Source organism: Vigna unguiculata, chromosome 1 (genome assembly GCF_004118075.2).
Source record: "Vigna unguiculata cultivar IT97K-499-35 chromosome 1, ASM411807v1, whole genome shotgun sequence".
Taxonomy (NCBI): Eukaryota; Viridiplantae; Streptophyta; class Magnoliopsida; order Fabales; family Fabaceae; genus Vigna; species Vigna unguiculata.
Window position 1 is genome coordinate 35,829,269 of NC_040279.1, and position 25,261 is coordinate 35,854,529.

Below are 25,261 nucleotides of genomic sequence, written 5' to 3' on the forward strand. Positions count from 1 at the left end.
TGTTCTTCATCTTTTTGTTTTTTTGTTTTAATTTTAAGTGGATTACAGTCTCTGAAATAACCTCCTAACTCTGAAATTAAAAGGTAACTAGGATTTTGAAAAGTGCACCAACGATCAAACACGTTATTAACTGCTAATTAAGATCGAATAACATCACCTAATCTTTCACGCTTTGATTTGAAAGAGGCCATGAAAGAATAGTATTTCAGATACTTCTATGTTGTTTTAAATAAATATGTAGAAAAAAAAGTGTAGTAATTGGTAATAATAAATGGGGATTGTAGAAGGGATGTGAAAGTCAAATGTAGTGGTGATGATGATTGAGATATGTGAATGAAGGTGCCAACTGCCAAAAGCGGCGTACATGGTGTCGCTATAATACCCTTCCACCCAATCTTCGCTAATACTCCTAACTCTCTTTCTCTTCTCTGCATCCTTTCCACCACTCACAACCCGCCACGTGTTCCATCACACTTTCCTCCTTCTCCTCCTCCCGCACCCACTCACCCGTTGCTATGTCACTCTAATCTCATGCCGAGGCACCAAAACCCAACCACCATGGACATGATTCCTGGCAAGATCAGAAAACGAGGTTGTTCCTCCTCCGCCTCCTCCTCCTCCTCCCTGCTTCACAACTACCGCTTCAAGAGGACTATTCTGGTGGGGAAGCGCGGCGGATCCACTACGCCCGTGCCCACCTGGAAGCTCATGACCTCCAGATCTCCTCTCCGCCCACTCGCCTCCTCCCCCAAGTACCCGCCGTCGCAGACCGCCGCCAAGCCTCGTCTGGCTCCGGTGTCGGCCAGGAAGCTCGCCGCCACGCTCTGGGAGATGAACGAGATTCCTTCGCCCAGCTTGAGGTCCAAGAAGGAAGTCAGAGCCAGAGAAAAGGTCGCTAGGTCCATGCGTTCTGGTTCTTTGCCTCCCCATTTGTCCGATCCATCACACAGTCCTGTGTCCGAGGTACCTTCTCGCAAATTCTCGTTTTTTTCTTTTTTTAACTAACTAACTAACTACATATTATGTCACTGTATATGTTTCTCAGAGTTTTGTTTTTGTAGAGGATGGATCGATCTGGAACTGGGAGTCGCCACCAGAGAAGAACTCCTTCTGTTTCTCACAGACCGAGGATCACTGAACACCATGTTGGCCCTTTGGACTCTCTTAGCAATGCCAGTCTCATGGAGGTATTTAATCTATGTTAATACTATCTAATATAAAGCCTTTATACTATGAGAACGGTTCTGGCCTAATTATCGTAACAGATTTTCATAACGTATTAAGGTTGGTTGATAATTGTGTTGTGACTATCTCTCTTTATGAACATTAAATGGGTGGGCTCCTGTCATACTTGGGAGATGGACCCTCTCTTGGAGATTTTTATATAAACATGTTGCGTGAAAATTGTGTCTATTTGTCTGTATGTCTGTCTCTTTCGTTGATGATGAATGGGTCCTGCAATCTGGTGTCTGTAAAGAGAGATATGGCCGCTGATGTGAGATTCATTCCCAGAAATAGATAATTACAAATTTTACATGATCTTGTATTGTGAAAATGTCACATGAGAAAAGGCATTCTCGTTGAAATTATTTTATGTTCTTTATTTTAATGATAAGAGGTGTTTTTTTGTTGTTGTTTAAAGATGTTGAAATTCCTCCATTGTGAAATGCTCTTTCATGTACAACTTTAGCACCTTTTTACTTCTCAGTTGCTTGTACGTTTTCAGTAGATTTTGGAAAAGTTTGGAGCTTCTTTCCATCAAAAAGGCTGTATAGGAGCCAGCTTCAAGGGATTTGTGTGCAGTGCACCAATTGCACACAGTCCCTCGTTGATGCTCTTACCAGAAATTATATTTTTAACGTCAGTACTTCGATGTTTGGTGTCAGATTAACATATCTTCTTGATATGTGAATAGAAGATCTATACTGAAACAGACATAGCAATGCCAAGATTCGTATTCACATCAGAAAGGCCAAACCACATGACAAAGATAACTTATTGTTCTGTTACTTTGAGTGGGAGATTCTGTTTTGTTCTGTACTTTTGTAGAGTTTGAAATGTACCATGTACAACCACAAAACGCCTGTCCTGCAATTCCCCCATTCGACTTACAATTGCATTCCTTTTCTCTCATCTTTCTGTGATGCCCATGCCTCCTTACAGTTGCTTCTTGATTTGCAGATTGAAACCAGATCCCGAGCACAGACCCCTGCTTCATCTGCTGTTGGAGTTAAATCACGTTTAAAAGATGTTAGTAATGCTTTAACGACATCTAAAGAGCTACTTAAGATTATAAACCGCATGTGGGGTCACGAAGATCGTCCTTCATCTAGTATGTCCTTAATCTCAGCTTTGCATACTGAGCTGGAGAGGGCTCGCCTACAGGTCAATCAGCTTATCCAGGAACAGCGCTCGGATCATAATGAGATAAATTATTTGATGAAGTGTTTTGCTGAAGAAAAGGCTGCGTGGAAAAACAAGGAGCAAGAAATTGTTGAGGCTGCAATTGAATCTGTTGCCGGAGAACTTGATGTGGAGAGGAAGCTCAGGAGACGTCTTGAAAGCTTGAACAAGAAGCTTGGGAGAGAACTGGCTGACACCAAAACATCCCTTCTTAAGGTGGTGAAGGAACTTGAAAATGAGAAGAGAGCAAGAGAAATTATTGAGCAAGTATGCGATGAGTTAGCAAGAGATGCTGATGAAGATAAATCCGAGATCGAGCAACAGAAGCGAGTGTCTACGAAAGTTTGTGAAGAGGTAGAGAAAGAAAAGGAAATAATGCAGCTGACTGATAGGTTACGCGAGGAGAGAGCTCAAAAGAAACTCTCCGAGGCAAAATATCAGCTTGAGGAAAAGAATGCAGCTGTGGATACGCTCAGGAATCAACTTGAAGCTTTTCTAGGAAGCAAACAAGTTAAAGAGAAAGGTCGCAGTTCCACTCACTTGAATGATGAAGAAATCGCCGCATATCTGAGCCGAAGCCGATTAAGTTCCCACTTCATTGAAGATAAAGAAGATGATGGAGGAGAGGTTGACAATGGAGTGGAGTGTGAAGAGGAATCCGCTGAAAGTGATCTGCATTCTATAGAGTTAAATATGGACAACAACAACAAGAGTTATAAGTGGTCCTACCCTTCTGAAAGCAGATTTGATGCAAGAAGATATCCAATTGAGGAAGAAGTGAAAGGTAGTAGGAGGTCTACCTCTGGGAGGGCTTCAAGGAGAAGCACATCTCTGCAAAGGAGTATATCAGACGGAATAGAATGGGGTGGCCAAGCTGAGAAGCTTCAGAATTCAGATGGGATCGATTGGGAAAGCTTTTATGAACTGGAAAAGCAAGCACAAGGAAAAGGATACGGGGATGAAATGCAAGGCTATAAATCAGTAAAAGGTTTAAGGGATCAGATATTGGCTGGTTCAAAGCTTGGATCTTCAAGAGGTTATGGCAGTCCCACAAGACAATTTTCTCAGCCTTGGCCATCACGTGATCTCACAAATAACTTCCAGGAGAGACCTGCTACAGCACAGAGCAATGGTCCAAAATCAAGGTTAGGGGAAGTCAGGGGTGAAAGCCAGAGTGTAAGAAAGTCCAAAAGGTGAGTTAATACCATTATCTTTTGACACAATGGCCTTGATTGTGAATCGCATACCCATTTGCTTCTGCTATGATGGTGGCTGTTCAAGACGAATATCATAGATCCGCTAGCCTAGTAGCTGAAACAACTTTTCCCCTTTTGAGTTTTATCTTGTTGATAGCCCATGTCTGGTGAAGTTGCAGCACTCGCTGCTTAAATTTTCGTTTGACCCTATGTGTAGGTATGGTCGTGTCTGTAGAGTTCAGAACATGTGTTACGTAAGTATAACCGGCGAGTTTTTGTTTTCTCCTGTGATATATGCTGAAGGTGATTAAGAACATTTTGTATTTTCTCCCATCTGTATCTAAGATGCTACCACTTTTTCTCCCACGATGTGTTTCAATGAGCGAGGAAGATCCAATTGGCAGGGATATGATTATGGTTGGGATTAGGTTGTGTCTCTTTTCACAACTTAGAAAATTTGAGAAATGCTACCCTAACAAGGGAAATTATAGCAATTGTTATTAGCCTCCTTTTATACAGAAGTGGATGCATATTCTCTCTTCTAATAGAATTCTAAAGCACTCAAAATCCTTTGTATTTTGGAACTTGAATTTTTCCTCCTTCCCTAGTTTATTGGACCAAAAACCATGTGTCCATTTAGTTGAACTATACGAGGTCTCTTTTACCCCCTCTTGTATCTACACTTGGCACAAAATGATTATTGTTGTTGAATTGGATTTTGTTCCTTAAGCTGTGTGATTTGAAGAAAAATACTTTATCAAACATGTTTTTCTTTTTCTTTAATTTTGGAATGACATGTCAATAAGATAGATTATATAAAGGATTTTTTAGACTCACAATTATCCTAGAAAAGTAGTATTATGTTGACACAACTAAAGCCAAGATACATACACATTACAATCCAAAATAATATTATTTTAGTTATATTTATTTTATTTTTTGATTTAAAATTTTAATACATAATATTATATCATTAAAAGGAGTGTCAACCGGTTATATTTTTGAAGATGTCAAAATATTATTTTTCATCCTAAAAAGGTATGAATGAATAAATGTATTGCTTAGTTTTTATTTTAATTATCAAGCATAATTTAGTTTTTTTACATTAATTACTATTATTTTGAATGATCAAATTTAATTTGGATTTTACACAAAGTACACGAACTCACTTCTTTATTATTTATGTGCACAGTGTACGTCATGATATGGAAAAACTCCTACAGATCAAATTATGACCATTTGATAAATAATCCAATTTGGATCATTGATTGATCATAATTTAAAACAAGGACTCCGCTTTAGGCCGATAATTTCAAATTTAATATAAAATTAAATCGTGATAATCCAAAAAATATTGAAAAGATAGTTTTAATGTTATTAAAATCAAAGATCTATTGATCAAAATCAATTAAATCAATTCTCTGTACATCTTACCTCAACAAAACTTCAGTATTTCTTCATCTACAATCACTTTTGTTATAAATAAGAGAATAATTCAAAATTATTGACACTTGAACTTTTTGTCTTAAAATCACTCTTACTCTAAACGAGAACAAAAACTAATAACAAGAATTCACACAACACATCATTTGATAACTTAAACACACGTAGCTTCATTAACACAAATAGTTTAAATTACAAATTATATCATAGTACAACTTGTAATTTTCCATCACCCATATATCATTCTGAATAGAAGATAACGTTTGGTAAACCGAGTGCTCGAATTTCAGCTTATTTCCTATAGCTCAACACTTTTTTTACCTTCTTTGTTTCAACTATAATTGTATACGTTATTTTACTTCAGAATATATATATATTATATTTAAATAGTTTTTGTTATAAGTAAATTATATCATAATACTAATAATCAAAGTAATAACAATTTAAATATTAATTAATCATATATAGTATTCTAACCTTTTTGAATAAAGTACCTAATATATATAATATAAGTAATAATTTTCTACAAATATTTTTAATTTTAAAAAAATAGAAATGTTCATTTCAATAAATAGATCGCTTACAGAAAAGAGGTTAAATAATGTTCAGTTTCGGTCTTAAAAAAGAAGTATTGTGGTGAGATTCCAACTTGATTATTCCCTGTCCGCGGCGGGAACTGACCTTGTCGTATATCAAGAAGAGAATATGAATAAGTGTTTATACACCCCAAGTTAGTACGTTACCAAGATTGTTTGTATCAACTTCTATATAAAAAATCTATGCAGTTGGTACAACTTGAGAACCCTTTATACTAATAAATTCCTTAAATTATTGATATACCCAAATTGGAACAAAAACAGTAAATATGCATAAATCTTTATCTATATAAACAGAAGCCCCACAGCGTAACCTCCAATAAATCTGATAATAAAATATTAGCAACTTTGTCCTACCTCCAATCGCTGCTATTTTTTGTATATATATCAAGCTTGTTTCTATATAATTGGGTATCCTTTCAAATTTGTTTCTTAAATCAGATTTATCAATGGCAAGCTCAAGCTCTCTGACCAACAGAAGGTATGTGTTGGAATTCCATAATATTTACGGTATATAAAGAATATATTTTAACAAAAATTATTGTTCCATTAAATTTAAAAGAAAAATAATTAAATTTTGAGAACTATGTGTTTCTTTATAAAATTAAAATTAAGTGAAACTTAAAATCTACTTCCTATCGAATAATCCGTTTTGGTTTGTGAAGGTTGGAAGGAAAAGTGGCATTGATAACAGGAGGAGCTAGCGGAATTGGGAAACGAACCGCAGAAGTGTTCGCTCAGCACGGAGCGAAAGTAGTGATCGCCGACATCCAAGACGAATTGGGGGATTCGGTGGCCGAGTCCATAGGGCCATCAACTTGTTCTTATGTTCACTGCGACGTCACCGATGAGGATCAGGTCAAAAACGCCGTCCACATAACCGTCCAAACCTATGGCAAACTAGACATCATGTTCAACAACGCCGGCATAGCCGATCCCAACAAGAATCGAATCATTGATAACGACAAGGCAGATTTTGAACGTGTTCTCAGCGTCAATGTTACAGGCGTTTTCCTCGGGATCAAGCATGCGGCACAGGCGATGATCCCGGCACGCAGCGGCACTATCATCTCAACGGCCAGCATAAGCTCTTACGTCGGCGGCGCAGCCTCTCATGCATATTGTTGCGCCAAGCACGCGGTGGTTGGTCTCACTAAAAACGCAGCGGTTGAGCTCGGGCAGTTCGGAATCAGGGTTAACTGTTTGTCACCTTACGCTCTTGCCACTCCCTTGGCCACCAACTTCGTCGGAGCTAACGATGAACAGCTTGAGACCATCATGAACTCACTCGCTAATCTCAAAGGTGTCACTCTCAAAACCGATGATGTTGCAAATGCAGCACTCTATTTTGCTAGTGATGATTCAAGCTACGTGAGTGGCCATAATTTGCTCATTGATGGAGCCTTCAGCATTGTTAACCCTTCCTTTCACATGTTTCAGTACCCCCAATCTTGATTCTCCATACTCATGAATAATACATTCTGCAAAATAAACACTTTGCTGTATTGTAACAGAAGTCAGAATAATTAATATCCAACTAAATTTTCCAAATGAGTGCGAACCATATCACTTACCACTGGTTTTCTTGTTTCTCCTATTATGTTTCTGTCCTTTTTACTTTTCTTAACAAAAGAATATGTAAGCTATAATGTCAAACATGTGATTAGCTTTTCAACTTCTCATTCAGAAAACCTCTTTTCCAATTCCAACCCCAACACCAACTTCCATTTTTCCAAGGAGACCTATTTTTTCATTACTGTTTGAGGAAAGATTAATTACACAACCTAGGAAACATAACATCACCAATTTAAGTACCACTCTATAGTAGAGTTGTCCATCACCGACTCCTTTTTTAAGCATATTTTGATATCAAAACGTTGTTCTGCAACCTATCAAAAACGTTGTTTCTCTTTAAATACAGTCTCGTATTGGAGCCTTAAAACATGAAAGAAAGTAGATGAAAGAAGACGATAAAATTAATGGACTTTAAGAGAACAGTTTTCCTTAGCCCATGGTATTGTCTCTTTATCTTTCTTACCGTCAAAGTTGACAATTTTAGGCCAAGCCACACCATAACTTTACAATTTGAGAAAAATCTTCAACCTTCGTTGAATCAAATAAATGGTTCCATGTTTGCATACCCTTCGGTCTCAAACCACATATGATAGTTAATCAAAGCATTCCTATGTCAACGATCTCCGTTTAATTGTAAGATCCAAAATTTCCTACCAAATAACAGTACTCAAGTTCATAATCCAAGTTTCAAAGGAAAACATTTATTTGTTACGCATTTTTCTTTTTGACTTTTCTTTATACTCTTCAAAGAATCAGTCCACCGACAATTCTTTCATAAAGGTGTTTGTTTCATGACAGTTGCGAAGTTCGAAATTGTTGATGATTACGTGTATTATTTCCCGTAAATACTCAGATTTTCAAAATTAAAAAGGCAAAAACGATTAAAGTCAATATTACTTGGGAATTTAGTCCCCTTGCGGGTGGACATTTACGTTGTTCATTTTGATGCAAAAGTTGGCAATTAGGTGAAATGAAAGGCACAGTTCAGAATTCGCATTGCTCATGTGATAAATACATAAATACCGAATTCTTACAATATAAACTCAAAAAACTAAATGGCTCCCTCACTGGAGCAGGAAGAACACTTGATCAATTGTTTTAAAAACAGAAATTATTGTATATACCAACTTAGCTATTGTCGGTGCCTGTGTTTAACAAAAATCAAGATTTTATTTTTATAATATATATATATATATATATATATATATATATATATATATATATATATAATGCCATCATTCTCACTTATGTAAGTTAAAAAAAAAACACAAACACTCACTAAATTCATACATATTAAATTAAATTAAATTTTACTAATATTCTGATATTCATCTTAAAATGTCATGTCATTAATTTCAATTTCGTTGAAAGAAAGTGCCCACCTTAATTATTGCACTAGAAAACATAAGTTTTACCTTTTATGAATGAGAATACAGGAAGGGTTGAAATTTAATAAATTTTGTATGAAAGAGTTTATTGAAGTTAAACTTTAAATTTGATTGGAAAATAATATTTGAGACAATTAAAAGTTAGTCCAAAACGTTGCTTGACACATAAAAAATATTTGAGACAATTAGGTTAAAAGGATTATATCTATTTATTATTTAAATTTGAAAACCAAATTGTATTAAAGTTTGAGACAGATACGAATCTCAATTTCACATTAAGAATTAAAAATTAAAATTAAAAACATATTTAACTTTTTAGAAATCAATTGTAATCTTTTATCTATAATTGAACCTAGATACCAATAATATTTAGTTTATAAAATAAGATATACATAAGTGTATAAAATGATTAATTATTTTGATTTTTAAAATTAATTACTATTTAATGATTTTGTTGCAATGGTTTTACAAATATACTAATAACTATATGTTAAAGGATATGTATGTGATCCATTATTACACACTATATGGCATTATTAGTGCTCATAAGTTCAAAGCAGGCACCGACAATCCACCTAAATCTTTAGAGAATTCAACATTAAGTTTTATGTGCAAAATTATAAATTACTAATTAGTTCACACTTCGTTGTATAATTTTTTACACTAAATTAGTGTATAAATATTAAACTTTGTAAACTATTATTTGATATTTTTGTCACTTTAATTTACTGATAGATTAAAGAAAAAATTATGGTACGAACTTAATAGAAAACATTTTTTTTTCACTACAAAAATGCTTAACTTTTCCATCTCTATATTTCTCTTAATTGGTCTCACATAACACACGCGCGGACACATACACACATATATATATATATATATATATATATATATATATATATATATATATATATATATATATATATATATATATATATATATATATATATATATATATATATATATATATATCCTAAAATGGTTATGAAACAGAAACTCAGTCCAGGATGCATGAATGAAGCGGCAAATGAAAAACAAATAACTACTTAAAAATATAGCATAATTTTGTTTCCATTTAAAAACAATGTCATATATGCATTTTATTGCAAATTTTAGGGGCAAGACGTTGACATTCAAAATGGTTTTCATATTAAAATAATGGATATAATGTTATTTTAAAATATTTGGCTTATGAAATTCATTATGACGTGTCCCTGCAGTATAATGCATATCATTACTAACATGAATATATGATAAGATTCATTATATACTAACATACGTTATATCTTAATTAGGTATAAATGGAAGATAAAAGAAACATTGTATTTAATAAAAGAAAAAAAAATCTTGAATTGAAGAGAGAAGCGTAATATTTTTCTCTTCGTATTTTCTACATAAAGGATGACATAATAAATGAAAAGGAAAATGTAGTATTACTTGATAAATTATATATATATATATATATATATATATATATATATATATATTTGAAATTTTTAAAATTTATATAGTATATTTTAAAAATTGATGAAAATTAAGTTGTGCATTTTTTTAAATACAACATTTAATGTTAATAAATAATAAAATATAAAATCAAATATAATAAAAAAATAAAAATATTTAGGTTGAACTACTCTTTTGTCCATGTTTTCATCTAAAAATATCAAAGTACGACAAAAATATTGAGACTAAATTGAGACAAAAAGAACTGGAGGATCAACTTGATATTTTTAGAAATAATAACCAAAAGAGTAATTAAACTAAACATTTATTTTTTATTTTCTTCTATCATTGCTTTTTTAATTTTTCACAAAATTGTACTCATATTTTACTTTCATTTTTTTTGAAGAAAAAATGAAGTTAGACACATAATTATTATTTTTGCTCTCGTTTGTTTTTTTCTTTTTTTGGTCTCACTTGATGATGAAATATTAGTTTAATAGTTATTAAAATTATCTTTATCTCATGAGTCTTTTGTATACTCATTTCTTATGATCATAGAAGAAAATAAATAATGTGTTTTTTTTATAACCGATTTTTAATTATGACTTGATTGTAATATATTTTTCTTCTAATAATTATCTCTCTCTCAATTATTTTTTAATATATTTAAAAAAAGTATATCGATGAAGAATAAAATAATAGACTCATTCTGTAAAAATAATAAAAGGAAAGTTATATGTAAACACGAAAACAAGATAAATTATACTTTTTTACACCAATTTAACGATCAATCTAATTCAATTGTTTTATAGAAGAGTCATTAAAATGTTCTAATAATAATTCAATTAAATGATAAAAAAAAAAGTATATTACTCTAAATCCCTCCAAATTTTTTAATCAAGATCCACCACTACTTTATATATATTCTAACAAGATTTACAAAAAGTGAGTTATGTCAAACTAAAACTTCGTTCACTACTAAATAACATATAACATATAGTATTTCCTCTTTCGTAAATATCATGTCCATGTCACATAGTTAATTCCTCTTTGCACACTATTTATTGAAAAACTTAATGATATAATTAAATCAAATAATTAGATTGCCTAATAAAAACAACAAAAGAATATCTATTGATAATTATCAAATAGTGTCAAGACTAATTAGAAGAATTTGATCGTTAAAATCTATTGATAATTATCAAATAGTGTCAAGACTAATTAGAAGAATTTGATCATAACTGTTTTAACGATTTCATTTTTCTAATTGATTTTTTATTATTCTCTAAACTTAAATTTTATACATAAAACTCGTTATGAGTTTATAAAGTATACTAGATGTGATAGTGTCTGTTGGAGAACATTAAAATATAAATAAAAATGTTTTCCTTTTTAATTTTTAAAACCCGATGGTTATGTAATGTCCCATAGTTTAGGGTGTTGTGCACTTGTCACTTGACAGCATTAAATGAAAGTAGTTGTTCGATGATGTTGGCCGGTGGTGTTCATTTATCTAACTGCTCTAAACCCTTTATAAAGTCTCCATATACACTACCAATATTATCATTCATTCAACATTTTCATTGCTTCCGGTGTTCCTCTCTATTTCATCAATTCCCTCTCCATGGCTTCACCTGCCAAAAGGTAAATTACTCTTGTTTCTTTATTTTCAGAAACTATTTTCCCATCTTTAAAAAATTTCCGCATCTTCAACTCATCTCAAATTCTTTATTCTTTTTATTATTCTTCTTAAACGGTTATTTTCAAGAATAAGTAAAGAAAATATTTGAGCTTTTCTTAACATGCCATTGGGAAAGATCATCCAAGTTATTCATCATAATTAATTCTCATCGAAAAATTGGACCAAGTTTTATTTATACAAAAAAAATCTACCAAGAGACTCACGTCAACTCATGCAATAACATCCACAAAAATGGTTTTGAAAAGAAAATATATAAATCGTACGTGTTCCTACGAGGAATTCAAGAATGAGTTTGAGGAATTCAAAAATGAGTTTAAGTTATATATTATTCTTCTTAAAGATTTAAATGTGAGTCTAAATTTTACATTGATTAAAAATAAAAAATAGAGCAAAGATGATAAATCTATTGTCTTAATATTTTGGATTAAAAACAGAGCAAAAAATAATAAATCTATTGTCTTAATATTTTGAATTAAAAGTGATATCAATACTTTATATGATTAAGCTCAGGTTTTATTGGTGTTTAATCTTCCGAAAGAAACCTCTTCTATAAAACATTATAGGCTTGAAGGAAAAGTGGCGATAATCACCGGAGGAGCTAGCGGCATCGGAGCCGCCACCGTCAAACTATTCCTCCAACACGGTGCCATAGTGATCATTGCAGACGTGCAAGACGCGTTAGGTCACTCCCTCTGCAAAACCTTCAGCACGAACACTCCCATTCACTACCTTCACTGCGACGTAACAAGCGATTCAGACGTAAAAAACGTGGTCGAAGTCGCCATAACGAAATACGGAAAACTCGACATAATGTTCAACAATGCCGGAATCTCGGGAGACTCGAACAGATCCATAGCAGAATCCGACGAGGAAGATTTCAAAAGAGTTTTCGACGTTAATGTGTACGGAGCTTTCTTGGGCTCCAAGCATGCGGCGAGGTTCATGGTTCCAGCGAAGAGAGGGGTGATTCTCTTCACTTCGAGCATTGCTTCGCTTCTGGGAGGCGAAACGGCGCATGCTTACGCCGTTTCAAAGCACGCGGTGGTGGGGCTGATGAAGAACCTGTGCGTTGAACTGGGGCAGCATGGGATCAGAGTGAATTGCGTTTGTCCAGGTGGCATTCCCACTCCGATGCTGAACAAGGCGTTGAAGATGAACAAGAAGGAGACGCAGGAACTGCTGTGCAAGGTTGCGGTGTTGAAAGGGACGGTTCTTGAAGCTGAAGACATAGCAAAAGCTGCGTTATTTTTGTGCAGCGACGAGGCGAAGTTCGTGAATGGAGTTAACCTTGTTCTGGACGGTGGTTACAGCACCACCAACATGTCATTCACTTCAGTGCTGGATGGTGTTATGGATAACTACACCGACAACATCAACAGCAACAACCATGCTTAATCATGGCTACCAGAATCACTTTCTGCATTTTCTGCTTCTACTGATATATATGATGAAATAATTAAGCTATAGTTTATCTATTTTCTCAGTGCTTTCTGGTTTTTCTACTAGATCATGAACACAGTTTCCTCTCTAACGCAACAATGTAGTACTGGCTAGCTAGGCCTTTTCTTAAATGGAAATGTGTGTTGTACTGTTGGGTGTAAAGCTACATTTTTTAAATTTGAGAATTGATGATGGAACAATTGTCCAAAAGGACACAGACCGTTCAAATAAGAAAAAAATCTTTCAAAATAATTTTATTTTTAAAACACGTAATAATATATTTATTTTAATTAAAATAACAACATTCTTAATTAAACTATAATAGTTAATTAACATTTTAAATGTATGTTGGTGATCAATACTACCAATAAATATATTCTCGTAGGAAATATAAGTGTCATAAAAGATATATGAAGTTGCTACATACATTTTTTTTAAAATATTTTTCTTATTTACGTTAAAATTATGTATGGCTTTGATTTTTTAATAAGGTTTTAATTGAAAAATAAAAACTACAGTTACTTTTTAATTGTAAAATAAAATTTAAACATTTTCTTAATCTCTCGAAATAAAATATTCACTTTTAGTCTTGAAAGTTTAAAATGTGCTTTGTTTTTCTAGAAGTTAACTTATCTCAGCCTAACATGCATTGGGTTAGATGATGTAGCTACCATTTTAAGACATTATTGTTTCAATACACAACAAGACCTAATGGTACCACGTCATATATGTAAGAGATATTAAAATCAAACTTTTACATGTTTATGAGTATTAACTAAATTAAGCTATACATATATAGCAATATATTTTTATTAATCTTCCAATTTGTTTTGTAAAGTAAGATTTTTTTATTCTGGACAATTTTATAAAAAATTGTAAAGATTAGTAGTTGAAGAAATTATAAAAGGACATAATATTACCCTAACAAAATATTTTAATGAATTACTCAAACTCAATTCTCCAAATCAAATGTCACGAGCAAGATTTATGCATTCAAAGTGACATTATTGCATACAGCAATAGTTAGCTAAATGGGTATGTTCCTTGTCTTTTTCTTTATAATTAATAAATGAAAGGTTAAATGAAGAATAATAAATATATTTGAACAATTGTTAATCTGTTGTCGAATTTTCGAAATTCTTTAAGAAAATAATAAAAGCTACATTTATTAGTTTTGCATCATTAATTAATTGTATTCCGACCTTATCTACTTCAGCGAACAATGACAAGATTGACATAAATAGTTCCCATTTAAATACAATGTTTTAAATTAAAAAAAATAAAATGAGTAGTACAATATATAATTGTCATTTTTTTATCAGATAAAAAAAATTTATAAATATAATAACACAAAAATATTCTTACAAAATATCATTTTAAAAAACTTTAAATCTAACTTAATCCTAAAAAATCAATTTGTAAGGTTAGATTTGCACTCACCTATATTCTAAATTTGTCTTATATTCAATCAATGTGGAATTTTAGCATACCTCCTCACGTCAGGCTGAGGTATATACATCTCGTACGTGACACTAGATATGATTAGGTAACCCCAATAGCAGTGGAATAACATTTAAAAAAATTCGCTAAAATAGATTCTAACAATAGTCTTGATACCATATTGAATATAATGAAAATTGGTCTTATCTGTAATCAATGTAAGACTTCCAACATATCTCTTCACGTCACGTTGAGGTATATACATTTCGTACGTGAGACTAAATATTATTAGGTGATCCCAATAACAGATGGTATAACAAATCTAAAAAATTTCGTTAAGATAGATTCTAATAATGGTCTTCATACCATATTAAATATAATAAAAATATGTTTGAAATTAATCTTTCGTGTAAAAAATACACATAAGATATTTCATTTATAATAAAGGAAACGCGAGTTAAGTCCAATACACAAAATAAAAAATAATAACAAATAAAACTAGAAATAAAAGATAATGATAATTAATATATTTGCTCCTATAAATACTAATATATATCGACCATTACATTGTTTTTAGTTTTTTGAAAGCATTATACCCCTTTTAAAGTTACAAAGAATAAGTTTTAGATATTTTTATTTGAAGCTAGAGCAAGCAGAGACGTTATTGTCAATTATATATTTATTTAAATAAAAATATGTATTATATATATATATATATATATATATATATATATATATATATATATATATATATATATATATATATTGATGTCTAGTATATGATTTAATGAAGTGGTATTTTTCATTACGTTTTCTTATTACTATATGTATAATACGATGGTGATTTTGAAATTTAAAATGTTGACATTTTAAAATATAATAAAAAAATGAATTGTATAAATCCAATCCAAAAATCCATTATATGTTGACATAGATTATAAGTAGACATGTAATGAGGATAGAAGCAAAGCAAAAATAAATTCCAAAATAATCTTCCTAAAATGTATTTTCCATTTAAAATTGCATAGTCCTATCTCAAATCTATAAAAAAATTCATGATGAGATTGGTCTATTTAATCTTTTAAGAGTATAAGATATTTTAATTCGTTTACTTATTAACTTCCACTTTCATTTTCTTTATACATTCTCTTTCTTTTATTTATTTTTTCTCTTAAACAAATAAAATTCACAAAACTGGAAAAAGTATTAGATACTGACTGGGCATATTTCTATATTTATTTTTGGAAAAAATAGATTACAATGCATAAAAAAAATTAATGCTATTATCAATTATAGTGCTATCATACATAAAAAGTTTGTTGATTTTTACCGATATTTGCCTAGAATATTAAAAATGTTTTCTAATTAATTGGAAATATCAAAGTTTTCATAGTGCTGGTGTATACATCCATTAAATTATTTGTTCGATGACAATTTTTTTAAATCATTTCAGAAAAAGAGTTTATACGAATTCTCTTAGTTAACATTTATGGAGTTATTTTGAGGTTAATTAATGCGCTGTATTTTAACTCTTGCATGTTTTAATTTATTATTACCGTCAACTACGGGATTATGTAGGCCCAAAGGATTAAGATATCACGTGATTGTGTTGGGCCTTTTAAAGAGCCCATTTTGTTAGGTATAATTAAGGAAGATGTGTACAACGAAAATAGCAAAATAAGGACTTTCTTTTATCATTATAAAATAAACCCATATATTCCATATCCATCAAATATAAGTTGGTGTTCCCTCTCCTGCAAATGATACTTTTTTTATACAGTATAATAAATCATATGTATAGCTTTTTTCAATTTATCTTTTTCTATAATGAAATTGTAGATAACTTACATTTAAATTATTGATGATTAAAAATCAAATGTACGGTTTGGTATTGATCTTAATCATTGCTATTGTTACCATAAATAAATTTAATTCTCTGAAAGTTTAAACTATTAAAATTAAGAAAATAATAGTGTAAAAGGAAACTTCATTCATGGTTTGCTTAATATTTTCTAGAATTTATTTAATATCTCTTTTATTAAGGAATTTGAAATTCCACAAGTTGTGATGAAAAATGTCCACAAGTTTGTTCATATCGATTTTCAGTTCTGGCTGAATCATCTTGACATTAAGTCTCAGCCGACTTGACTCAATTATGAGTTTGGATTAACTTTATTTGACCTTTATTAAAGTAAAAAGTCAAGTCGACTAGGCTTGGGCCAATAGTTGGGCATGATGAACCCGAGCCTAAGGTTGAGTCAAGCCGACCTCGACCCAAGATTGAGTCAAGCCCTTCAGAGCTCATGCCAAAGGTTGAGCCGAGTCAATCTGAACTGAAGGTTGAGCTAACCTAGGCGAAAGGTCAAGCTGAGTCACATAGATTAAAGGTGGAGCTGATTTGGCCTGGACTGAATTTGAGATCAATTGTCCCGGATCAAAGGTTGAGCTAACTCAACTCGGGTTTAGGGATGAAGTTGAGTCTGGTTTAAAATAGAAATTAAATTGCTTTATCCAAACAAGAAGGTTAAAATCTAAAATATTTAATTATTTCATCTACACAAACTATTTAAGAAACGAAGATAATTCAATTATAAATAATTCAAATATTATATATTTTACTTTCTTTAAATTATCGAAATCTCTTGTTTAAACGCAAGTTAAACTTAAATATATTTAAATATAAAAAAGTTAACTTTTTTAAATTATAATAATCTTTTAGGCTACTCATTGTGTGTCGATTTTAGTGATCCATGTACAAAATGATAGGATGTTGAGCATATGAATGAAGGGGCAGTGTTATCGTCACATACCCTCTTTATCTCCACCCATTTCACATTTTCATATAGGAACAACATTTTTAAAATATGAATTTATAAATTGAAATTAATTTGTACTTAACTCAAAAATTAAAATTACAGAAATTATACCAAATATTTTTAATGTGAAAAAATTGTGATAGATAAAACTCCAATATTTAAATAAAATCTAAGACAATTTTTTTCCTGTTATTATTCTTTAATAGTCAAGAACTATTAAAAATTCAGAAATAAATGGATCTACCCAAAGTTATAATTTAAAAAATGTTTCAATAATTTTTGTTCTTACTTTTGTTATCAACAAGAAATAATAATATTTAAATAAAATATTTGGAATTAGGATTGTTAAAATGGAATTGATTCTGCATATGATTCAAATTAGATTAGAATTTTTTTAAATGACTTAGATAAAAATGTGGAAGTGTTTGAAAATTTGATAAAATTATTTAAATTTGTAGTTGTATTTTGATGAGATTATGTTTTGGTGTGAATAGTTGATAGTTAACTGTATACTACGCTTTAATTCGTTAATTTAGATAGAAATGAATGAAGCATCGCTTTAATTGGTTATTTTAGATAGAAATTAATGGAGCATAATGTAAGTAATGAATAGTTGGATTTGATTCTTTTAAGATTGTGTATAATGTTGTTAGTTTGAATTAATTTAATCTTTATTGGGTTAACAAATTGTTGGCTTACTTATAACATGTTAGTTTTGGATAGAGCTTTCAAGATGGGTTGGAATCTGTGAGCCAATCCGGCTCACCACGAGTTCAGGTCGGATTTGGTTGAAATTTTTTTACAAATTTTAACACGGGTTAATTTTTGACTTGACTCACCTAGAACCCGACTCAAGTATTTTTTGTTAAGTTAAATTTTGTATTTGGGTTAGGTTGTCTTGTTTATCCAACACATAAATAATTTGTATTTTTGTGATTTTGGTTTGTATTTGGATTGTATTAAAATTTATTTAGATTTTAATTAGAATTATAATCTTGTTTTGACTCAAAAAAAAATTTAAAAAAATTGTATTTTTTTAATTAAGTGAGTTTGTGAGTCAACCCTTTTAACCCACAAACCCGCATTGGGCCGGGTGGGGTTGAAAATTTTTTGACTTGCTAATAAGTAATCCAGATTGGGTTGGCTCACTAAGTGATCAACCTGTGGTGGATTGAGTCAGGTCGGACTGGATTAACAGCTCTAGTTTTGGATATATCAATTTGACACAAATCTTGCATATTTACATATATTTAGCTAACCTTGTCTATCATAAATAAATGGACTTAAAAACATAGGTGTATATTAATATTTCAAAGGTTTGGATCCTATGAAATTAGTTGTTTGCATATGAGCTTGTTTTTCTTATAGGATTACAAACAATATGCTTTTCAAAACCATGGGCCTCACGAGGGCTGCAGTGCAGTTTTTCTTGATTCATCTATTTTCAAAACCATGGTATTGCTAAGCCTCTCAATTCTGCAATACACTTTGTTTATTAGTTAAAATTTACTAAAAATTATAAAATCATGAGTGTTTCTCATGTGATATTAATAAAACTTATGATTTTCAATAAAATTCAGTTATTGTTAAAAGTGTGTAATAATAGGTAAGTTACTCCCATTTCTCATTACAAATTGTTAGCATCATTAATTTTTAATTAGCAAAGAGAGGGTGAAGAAAGTTTAGAGGCAAGTGACAGAGGTATCTACTGCGGGTACAAAAAAGAATAACAAAAGAACAAATTCACAATATGTTATTTAACAAAGATTTGGTGCATAAATTTGTTTTTGTGATGACATGAACAATGATGACAGTGATGCAATAATCTACTCGCTGGAATTTGCAAGGCCAACCATTTTAAGCATATTGCGATCTTCCTTGAACCTCTCGAGAACAGTGCCTTTGACAGCATCGTGCTTGTCTTGTGTTGCAACTTGAGTCACTCCCCAGCATTCTATTACTTCTGGCAATATACGATTAGTCTTGGAGAGGCAAGGGCTACCAAACGTTGTACAAGAAAATGTATGTCCTTGATCAAAGTTTGCTGATACAAACAAACCAAAGTGATTCACTCGTCCCCCAAAACCAATGCCATTTGGAATGTCCTCTGAACTGAAGTTCATAGCACACTACAATACAGTGTCATTAAGAGTTAAATAAGAATATATAAACTGTTTTAAATACACTACCAATTAGCTATCTAAACTCAACTCAATAAAATCCAATGGTGTGATCACTGTTCTGCCTTGGAGTGAATGGAATATGTTCAAGCCTTTTATAAGTCATGTAGAATTCAGGACTTATTTCCCTTGTTCAAATTGCAGCATCAATGTTACTTAGAGTTTTATTAGATAGATTTCATAAGTTTAGTATATATTGTAATGCTTTTGAAGAAGTTAGATGAATGAACTCTTATAAAAATTGGACCAAATAAGTTTGTTTTAACTTATAAATACCTTCTTATTTTCTTTTCCTTTTAATATTTGCTGAAAATTTTAACCAGAAACAGAACCTTAACCAAATTTTTAATGCCAATAAAAAATACAGACACAGTTTAACAATTAGAGTTCAAATATAATAAAGGGACGTTAAGACTATGATTCTAGAATCTTTGATTCAAGTAGACAATAGTTACCCATTGTAGATTATTGTTTGCTCCAGTCGGCCTGAATATAGAAGCCACTGGATTTAGTTGAAAAAGGTAACATTTCATGTCTCCATAAAAATCAGCATGTCGCTCCCATGGTTGAGAAGCATACCCTCCATATATATAACCCTCTGTGTCCTTAATAATTAACACAGTTGGGCCTGCATGATTTCTGCAATTAAAATTAAAAGTCAAATATGGATTTCAAATTTCCAATCCTACATAGTGATTAGTTCGACTAGCACAGAAACTGAAATGAATCTAACTGGAATTTTTAGCATTAACAACCTCAGAAAACAACAGAAATCAGTAAATTGATAAACTATGCCTCTTTTTGTTCATTCTTATATTTATAATAAAAGTTTAGCTATAAGTTAATTCGGACCCTTTAACTTTATATTGTAATAACAAAGCTACTTTTTAATACTAAAACCTATACATAACTATTGGCTTGTAAATCTAATAATAAACCAATTATATAGTCCATTAGTAGTACCGAATGCTTGCAGTATTTTAGATATCTCAAATGAACACTTTCTTAGGAATATACTGCATGAAAAGCACTAAACGAAGTAGAAGTACAACCAGCACACAGCCCGTAACACTTCAATATTTAAAGATACTGGAGATGTTATTATAGTGAAAAAGCCAAGCCATTCACAATCCGCTCTGGCAAATTTCCACATTTTTTTTATGTGCTAAGTGTCTAGGAATCTACTAATTTAGAGCAGTAGGATGCTTCAAAGGCAAAAAACGATATACTTACGAAATGTTGCCCAAGAATGTATTAAAACTAAGACCATTAACAGAACTATGATACAAAAGATTCCAATCTTCCAGGTCATGCTGAGAGAGTGCGCCTCCAATATGCCAAGCATATTCCTTTCTTAAAAGTATAATGTTAGAATCAATAGCCGTTGAAGTTAATAGTTTGGGAATCTGAGAACCAGGCCGTCCTAGAAAAAAGAAAAACATTGGAATAAGATATGCTAATCATACACGTTGAACTTTACTGAAAACTAATTCAGTAGCATTTGATCTTAGAAAATGGTAATGAAATGAATACAGTCTAAATGTGAAGCCAATAGTTTAATGAAATTGCATGTGTCTGTATAACAGTCTAACAGATACATTTGAGTTGTGCAAACAGTTAGCAAAATAAGATTTACAAGTTACATAAAAGTGTTTTTGGAAACTATCAGAACATTTTCCAAAATTACATATCAGGCAAAGAATTGTTCTTAGGTCACCAGTAGCCATTTAGCCAAGCTTCTCAAGTATGCTGCACAGATCATCACCATTAATTGCTATTTATATCTAACATTACTCAATAGCTATTCTAACAGAAGAAAGATCATTATTTTAGTCAAAACGTTTCGTTTGAGGTAGGCCAAATAATTTGCACTGAAAAAATGGCAGATAATGAGAAGACTATCACAACTACAATTACAATATAAATAACATCAACTAAGCTTTATCCCACCAAATGGGGTTTGTCAGATGAATCAATAAATAGCATTGGGCTCTACAAACACCAAAATTCTAGTGAATCGTTATAACCTTTGCAATAGTTTCTCCCCCTTACATTCCCCACACCATTCTGTCAAATCTTAATCAACAATGCTACCCACCCTATTTCTTCTTCTAACTTTACCTTACCTATGAACCAGATATAGATCTTGACATCTAATATGCAGCATTTTTTTAGTCCCACATGATTTTTGAAGGTATATGTAGTTAATCCTCATAATCATGGTGTCAACTACTTCACCTATAGGAGTTCCAGTATTTCAAGTTCTGAAACAAATCATATTTTATGACACATCAAGGAAAAAAAACACACTATTTAAATCTGGATGCTACATGGCTAACATTTAACAAAACTTTAGCTTAATCCATACAAAGCATACTTAAAAGTAACAACCTAACACTACATTAGTTGTATCATTGACCCATGACACAAATGGTTAGACAAAGTATTACATTGGGTGTTGACTGCCCAGCACAGCTTCCTCTTTTGTCCCATCTTCAGGACTGACATTGTACAATTTGGGGGAGGGAAAATCATAAACAACGGGAAAGTTCAATTTGCATGAAACATACAACCCAACCAGTCTGCCGTCCATCTTCTCATAACTCCGTGATAATGATCTCGTTATGTCATTTTTCAGATAAAATTGTAAGAAAATAAGCCAATAACAAAAAAGTTGGAAATTAAGTGCTGCAATACCTGAACCAGGTGGCAATAGTAGGCTTCCAAGAAGCTTCTTCACAGACGGGAGATGAGTACACCAGTTTCTGAAATCTTCAAAAGACATGGTTTCCTCAGTGCCCCCTTCATTATGCATGGAGAATTTTGCAGCATTCAGAAATATGTTAACAATATCTTCATGTGAACTTGATCTATCCTGAGAATCTTTTATGCATAATATATTGTTAAAAATGGCGATCATAACAGTTTTCAAATCAGACCTGCATATCGAATGTATATACATGAATTTAAGGGTGGATAGCAAAAGCAAAATAACTTTTAAAATCGAATTTCAAATGGATGAACCCTATCCTTAAACATAAAATTCACACATTTTATAATCTATTGTCCGTAGTTATAAACATAAACAGAACACCAACCAGGCTGAAAAAATAACTTCAAAAGAAATATCAATTGTAGAACTGAATCAAAACGAGAGATGTCTATATATAAAGTGACTAAAGTTTACTTACCCGCGAAGAAAAATATGTGAATTTAAACTAGCAGATAGGCAAACTAGCTTCAATACATAATTATTTTGAACTAAATGGAGGTTTGTATATGATCAGACCTGCATCCTACCTCGTTATAAAACTATCTCCAGATACATCTAATAGGCGATAGATGAATTCTTCAATTTCATCTTTTGTCCCTTTCTCATAAGTAGCCTGCAACATGAAAAACCAACCCAACATATATTGGATGCATGACACCACGATAAATGTGTCCTAGTTTTGAGACAACACCAACAAAAAACGATGATGAAAACCAGAACTCACTTTAGCAACAACGAGGTCCTCAAAGGTTAACCTCTGATCCTTGCGCTCTTGAGTAACTAAATCAAACATCCTCTCCCCAATAGGTCCATGAAGTCCAAAATATGACTGCAACCCCCAAAAACAAAACTTTTATGGGTTTTAGGGATAATATAACAAGTGGGCTATTACAAAGAAATTAATCATTGGATTGCAAAAGGAACCTGAAAAACGGAGGGAGAGATGCATTTGGCGTTAGTCTGTGATTGAGCTGCCAGATGATTGAACAGAGACCTCAAGTCTTCAAGTTCCTTTTTAGTAAAAGCTCTGCAAAGCTTTTGGAGATCAATCTATGGAAATGAATTTGTGTAATTAAGTGTGGTGAAAGAAAAAGAGGAACCTGGCTGCTGAAACATATCGAGGATCATTGTTGGAAGGTGATTGAGCGTTGCCCATTGCTGCCTTTGCCACCAAAATTGTTGCAATTTCAGTCCAAAACTCGTGGGTTCTGCAAAGTTTCTTAGTTCCACCTTCCCCTTTCACGCTATTTTTCTCTACGGAATCCTCGTCATCAAGTTTCTAGATTTCTGAGAATAATAAACTGCTGTATACGTAATTTTCCATTATTGGTATTGTTGTGTTCCTGTGCATATAAAGTGGGAAGAGGACATTTTCATTCAAAGTTTAATATTTTAAGAATTTGTAATGTTAATTGTAAATAATTATTTGGTATGAGTATTTGAGATGATAATTGTACAAACAAATAAAGACATTATTCACAATAGATTTGTAAATAAAATGTAGACTAAAAATTATTAATACTGTGAGTATACGTACTATTTTTCAATATTTAATACTATTAATATAACTTTATTAACAAACTTGATTTACTCATTTTTAGTTATTATCATTTTACAAATATTTAATTATCATCTTAAAGGAAATAGACACTGTAAAAGTATATTATATTCAATAAGTTTGATATTCATTTAATCATTAATATAACTAAATTTAACAAATGAAATTCATACACGAATAAAACATAATTAGGTGCTATAATATTATAGGCTGTATAACATCTCAATTTTTTAAGCATTTTGGCTTTCTTATTAGTTGCAACAATAATTAAGTTTGGGGTCATTTATTAAGTTTAGAAAGATTACTTTTCGATGCAACTTTTATTTTATATTTATAAATTATGTTTTAATTTTAAATTTTTTATGTTTTTAGATACAATTTTAAAACACTGTTAAATATTTTTCTTCAAAAATAAATTTCAAATATATGGACTTGAGAGGGGTTAATCTCACTAAAAGTCACTTTGAATCCCGGCAACTCTTCCCTTTTGTTGTTGTGTATTATGTGACTTTATGTTTCTTAATGAATTTAAGTTGTTTATCAGTTAATTTTGTATTGTTTGAAATAAGACTAAAATAGAATAGTGTAAATTTGGTAAATTTGAATAAGGAAAAAGAAAAGAACCAAAGAGGGAAATCAAGGAGGATAGAAGAAACTTTATGAAATTATCATTTTGTAGAGACTAGAGTCTAAATTCATGGAATGTGTCTAATTTTATATCATTATGTCCTTTTTAGACAGTGATATAATTTTAGCTCTACTTAGACTGATTTTTTGTTAAATTTTTGTAAAAAAATATATTTGTATAAATTAAGAAACTAAATAAGTTATATGAGAAAAGCATAAATTAATTTTAGTTTATCAAAAAATTGAATTTTTAAATTATGGGTATAACAGTTCTATTTTACTAAGTATTCACTTAATAATTATATATCATAGTTTAACACTAGTAATATCAATAACTATAATTAAATTTAGCTTCATTATAGTTCTCAAACCAAAAAACATTACATTTTAAAAATACGATCAACATAACTCGAAACTCAAAAATGTGAACCAAGAGGTTAATATAATTTTTTAAAAGACAATAAAAACAACATCTAACATATTTCAATACTACTCCTTTAGTGACTCGTTCTAATTTTAATGCTATTATCATCATCAACTCTTATATTTAGGTTAATCATTGACTAATAATAGATCCAAAATATTTTTCAAATTCAAACTCACTAATCTTAATCACTAACATCTGTATCCCCTAATGGTTTTAAACATTTATATCAACAATTATTTTCTCAAGATGATCCA

At 31.3% G+C, this 25,261-nt stretch overlaps 4 protein-coding genes across 5 annotated transcripts; 3 read left to right on the forward strand and 1 right to left on the reverse strand.

Moving 5' to 3' along the window:
- The first annotated feature begins 321 nt into the window (after positions 1-321).
- LOC114185034 lies at positions 322-4,310 on the forward strand. Its single transcript, XM_028072526.1, has 3 exons — positions 322-963; positions 1,062-1,187; positions 2,182-4,310. Exons 1-3 carry the CDS (start codon positions 334-336, stop codon positions 3,598-3,600), a joined length of 2,175 nt encoding a protein of 724 aa, XP_027928327.1. The 5' UTR covers positions 322-333; the 3' UTR covers positions 3,601-4,310.
- Positions 4,311-6,007: 1,697 nt separating this feature from the next.
- On the forward strand, positions 6,008-7,189 carry LOC114194479 (secoisolariciresinol dehydrogenase-like). Its single transcript, XM_028084734.1, has 2 exons — positions 6,008-6,119; positions 6,304-7,189. Exons 1-2 carry the CDS (start codon positions 6,088-6,090, stop codon positions 7,091-7,093), a joined length of 822 nt encoding a protein of 273 aa, XP_027940535.1. The 5' UTR covers positions 6,008-6,087; the 3' UTR covers positions 7,094-7,189.
- A 4,264-nt stretch (positions 7,190-11,453) lies between these two features.
- Positions 11,454-13,334, forward strand: LOC114190962 (secoisolariciresinol dehydrogenase-like). The gene is made up of 3 exons (XM_028080062.1): positions 11,454-11,461; positions 11,584-11,688; positions 12,310-13,334. Exons 1-3 carry the CDS (start codon positions 11,454-11,456, stop codon positions 13,139-13,141), a joined length of 945 nt encoding a protein of 314 aa, XP_027935863.1. The 3' UTR covers positions 13,142-13,334.
- A 5,814-nt stretch (positions 13,335-19,148) lies between these two features.
- LOC114177641 (TLD domain-containing protein 1) lies at positions 19,149-23,715 on the reverse strand. 2 transcript variants are annotated; one of them, XM_028063109.1, is made up of 8 exons: positions 23,496-23,715; positions 23,320-23,422; positions 23,120-23,224; positions 22,923-23,008; positions 22,320-22,561; positions 20,856-21,045; positions 20,078-20,261; positions 19,149-19,571 (listed from the first exon to the last, which is right to left on the reverse strand). In XM_028063109.1, the coding sequence occupies exons 1-8, from the start codon at positions 23,549-23,551 to the stop codon at positions 19,269-19,271; spliced, it is 1,269 nt and encodes a 422-aa protein (XP_027918910.1). In that variant the 5' UTR covers positions 23,552-23,715; the 3' UTR covers positions 19,149-19,268. The 2 variants fall into 2 exon arrangements, with proteins under 2 accessions (XP_027918910.1, XP_027918981.1); XM_028063180.1 differs by having other exon boundaries at positions 23,320-23,406; positions 23,496-23,625.
- Positions 23,716-25,261: the final 1,546 nt, after the last annotated feature.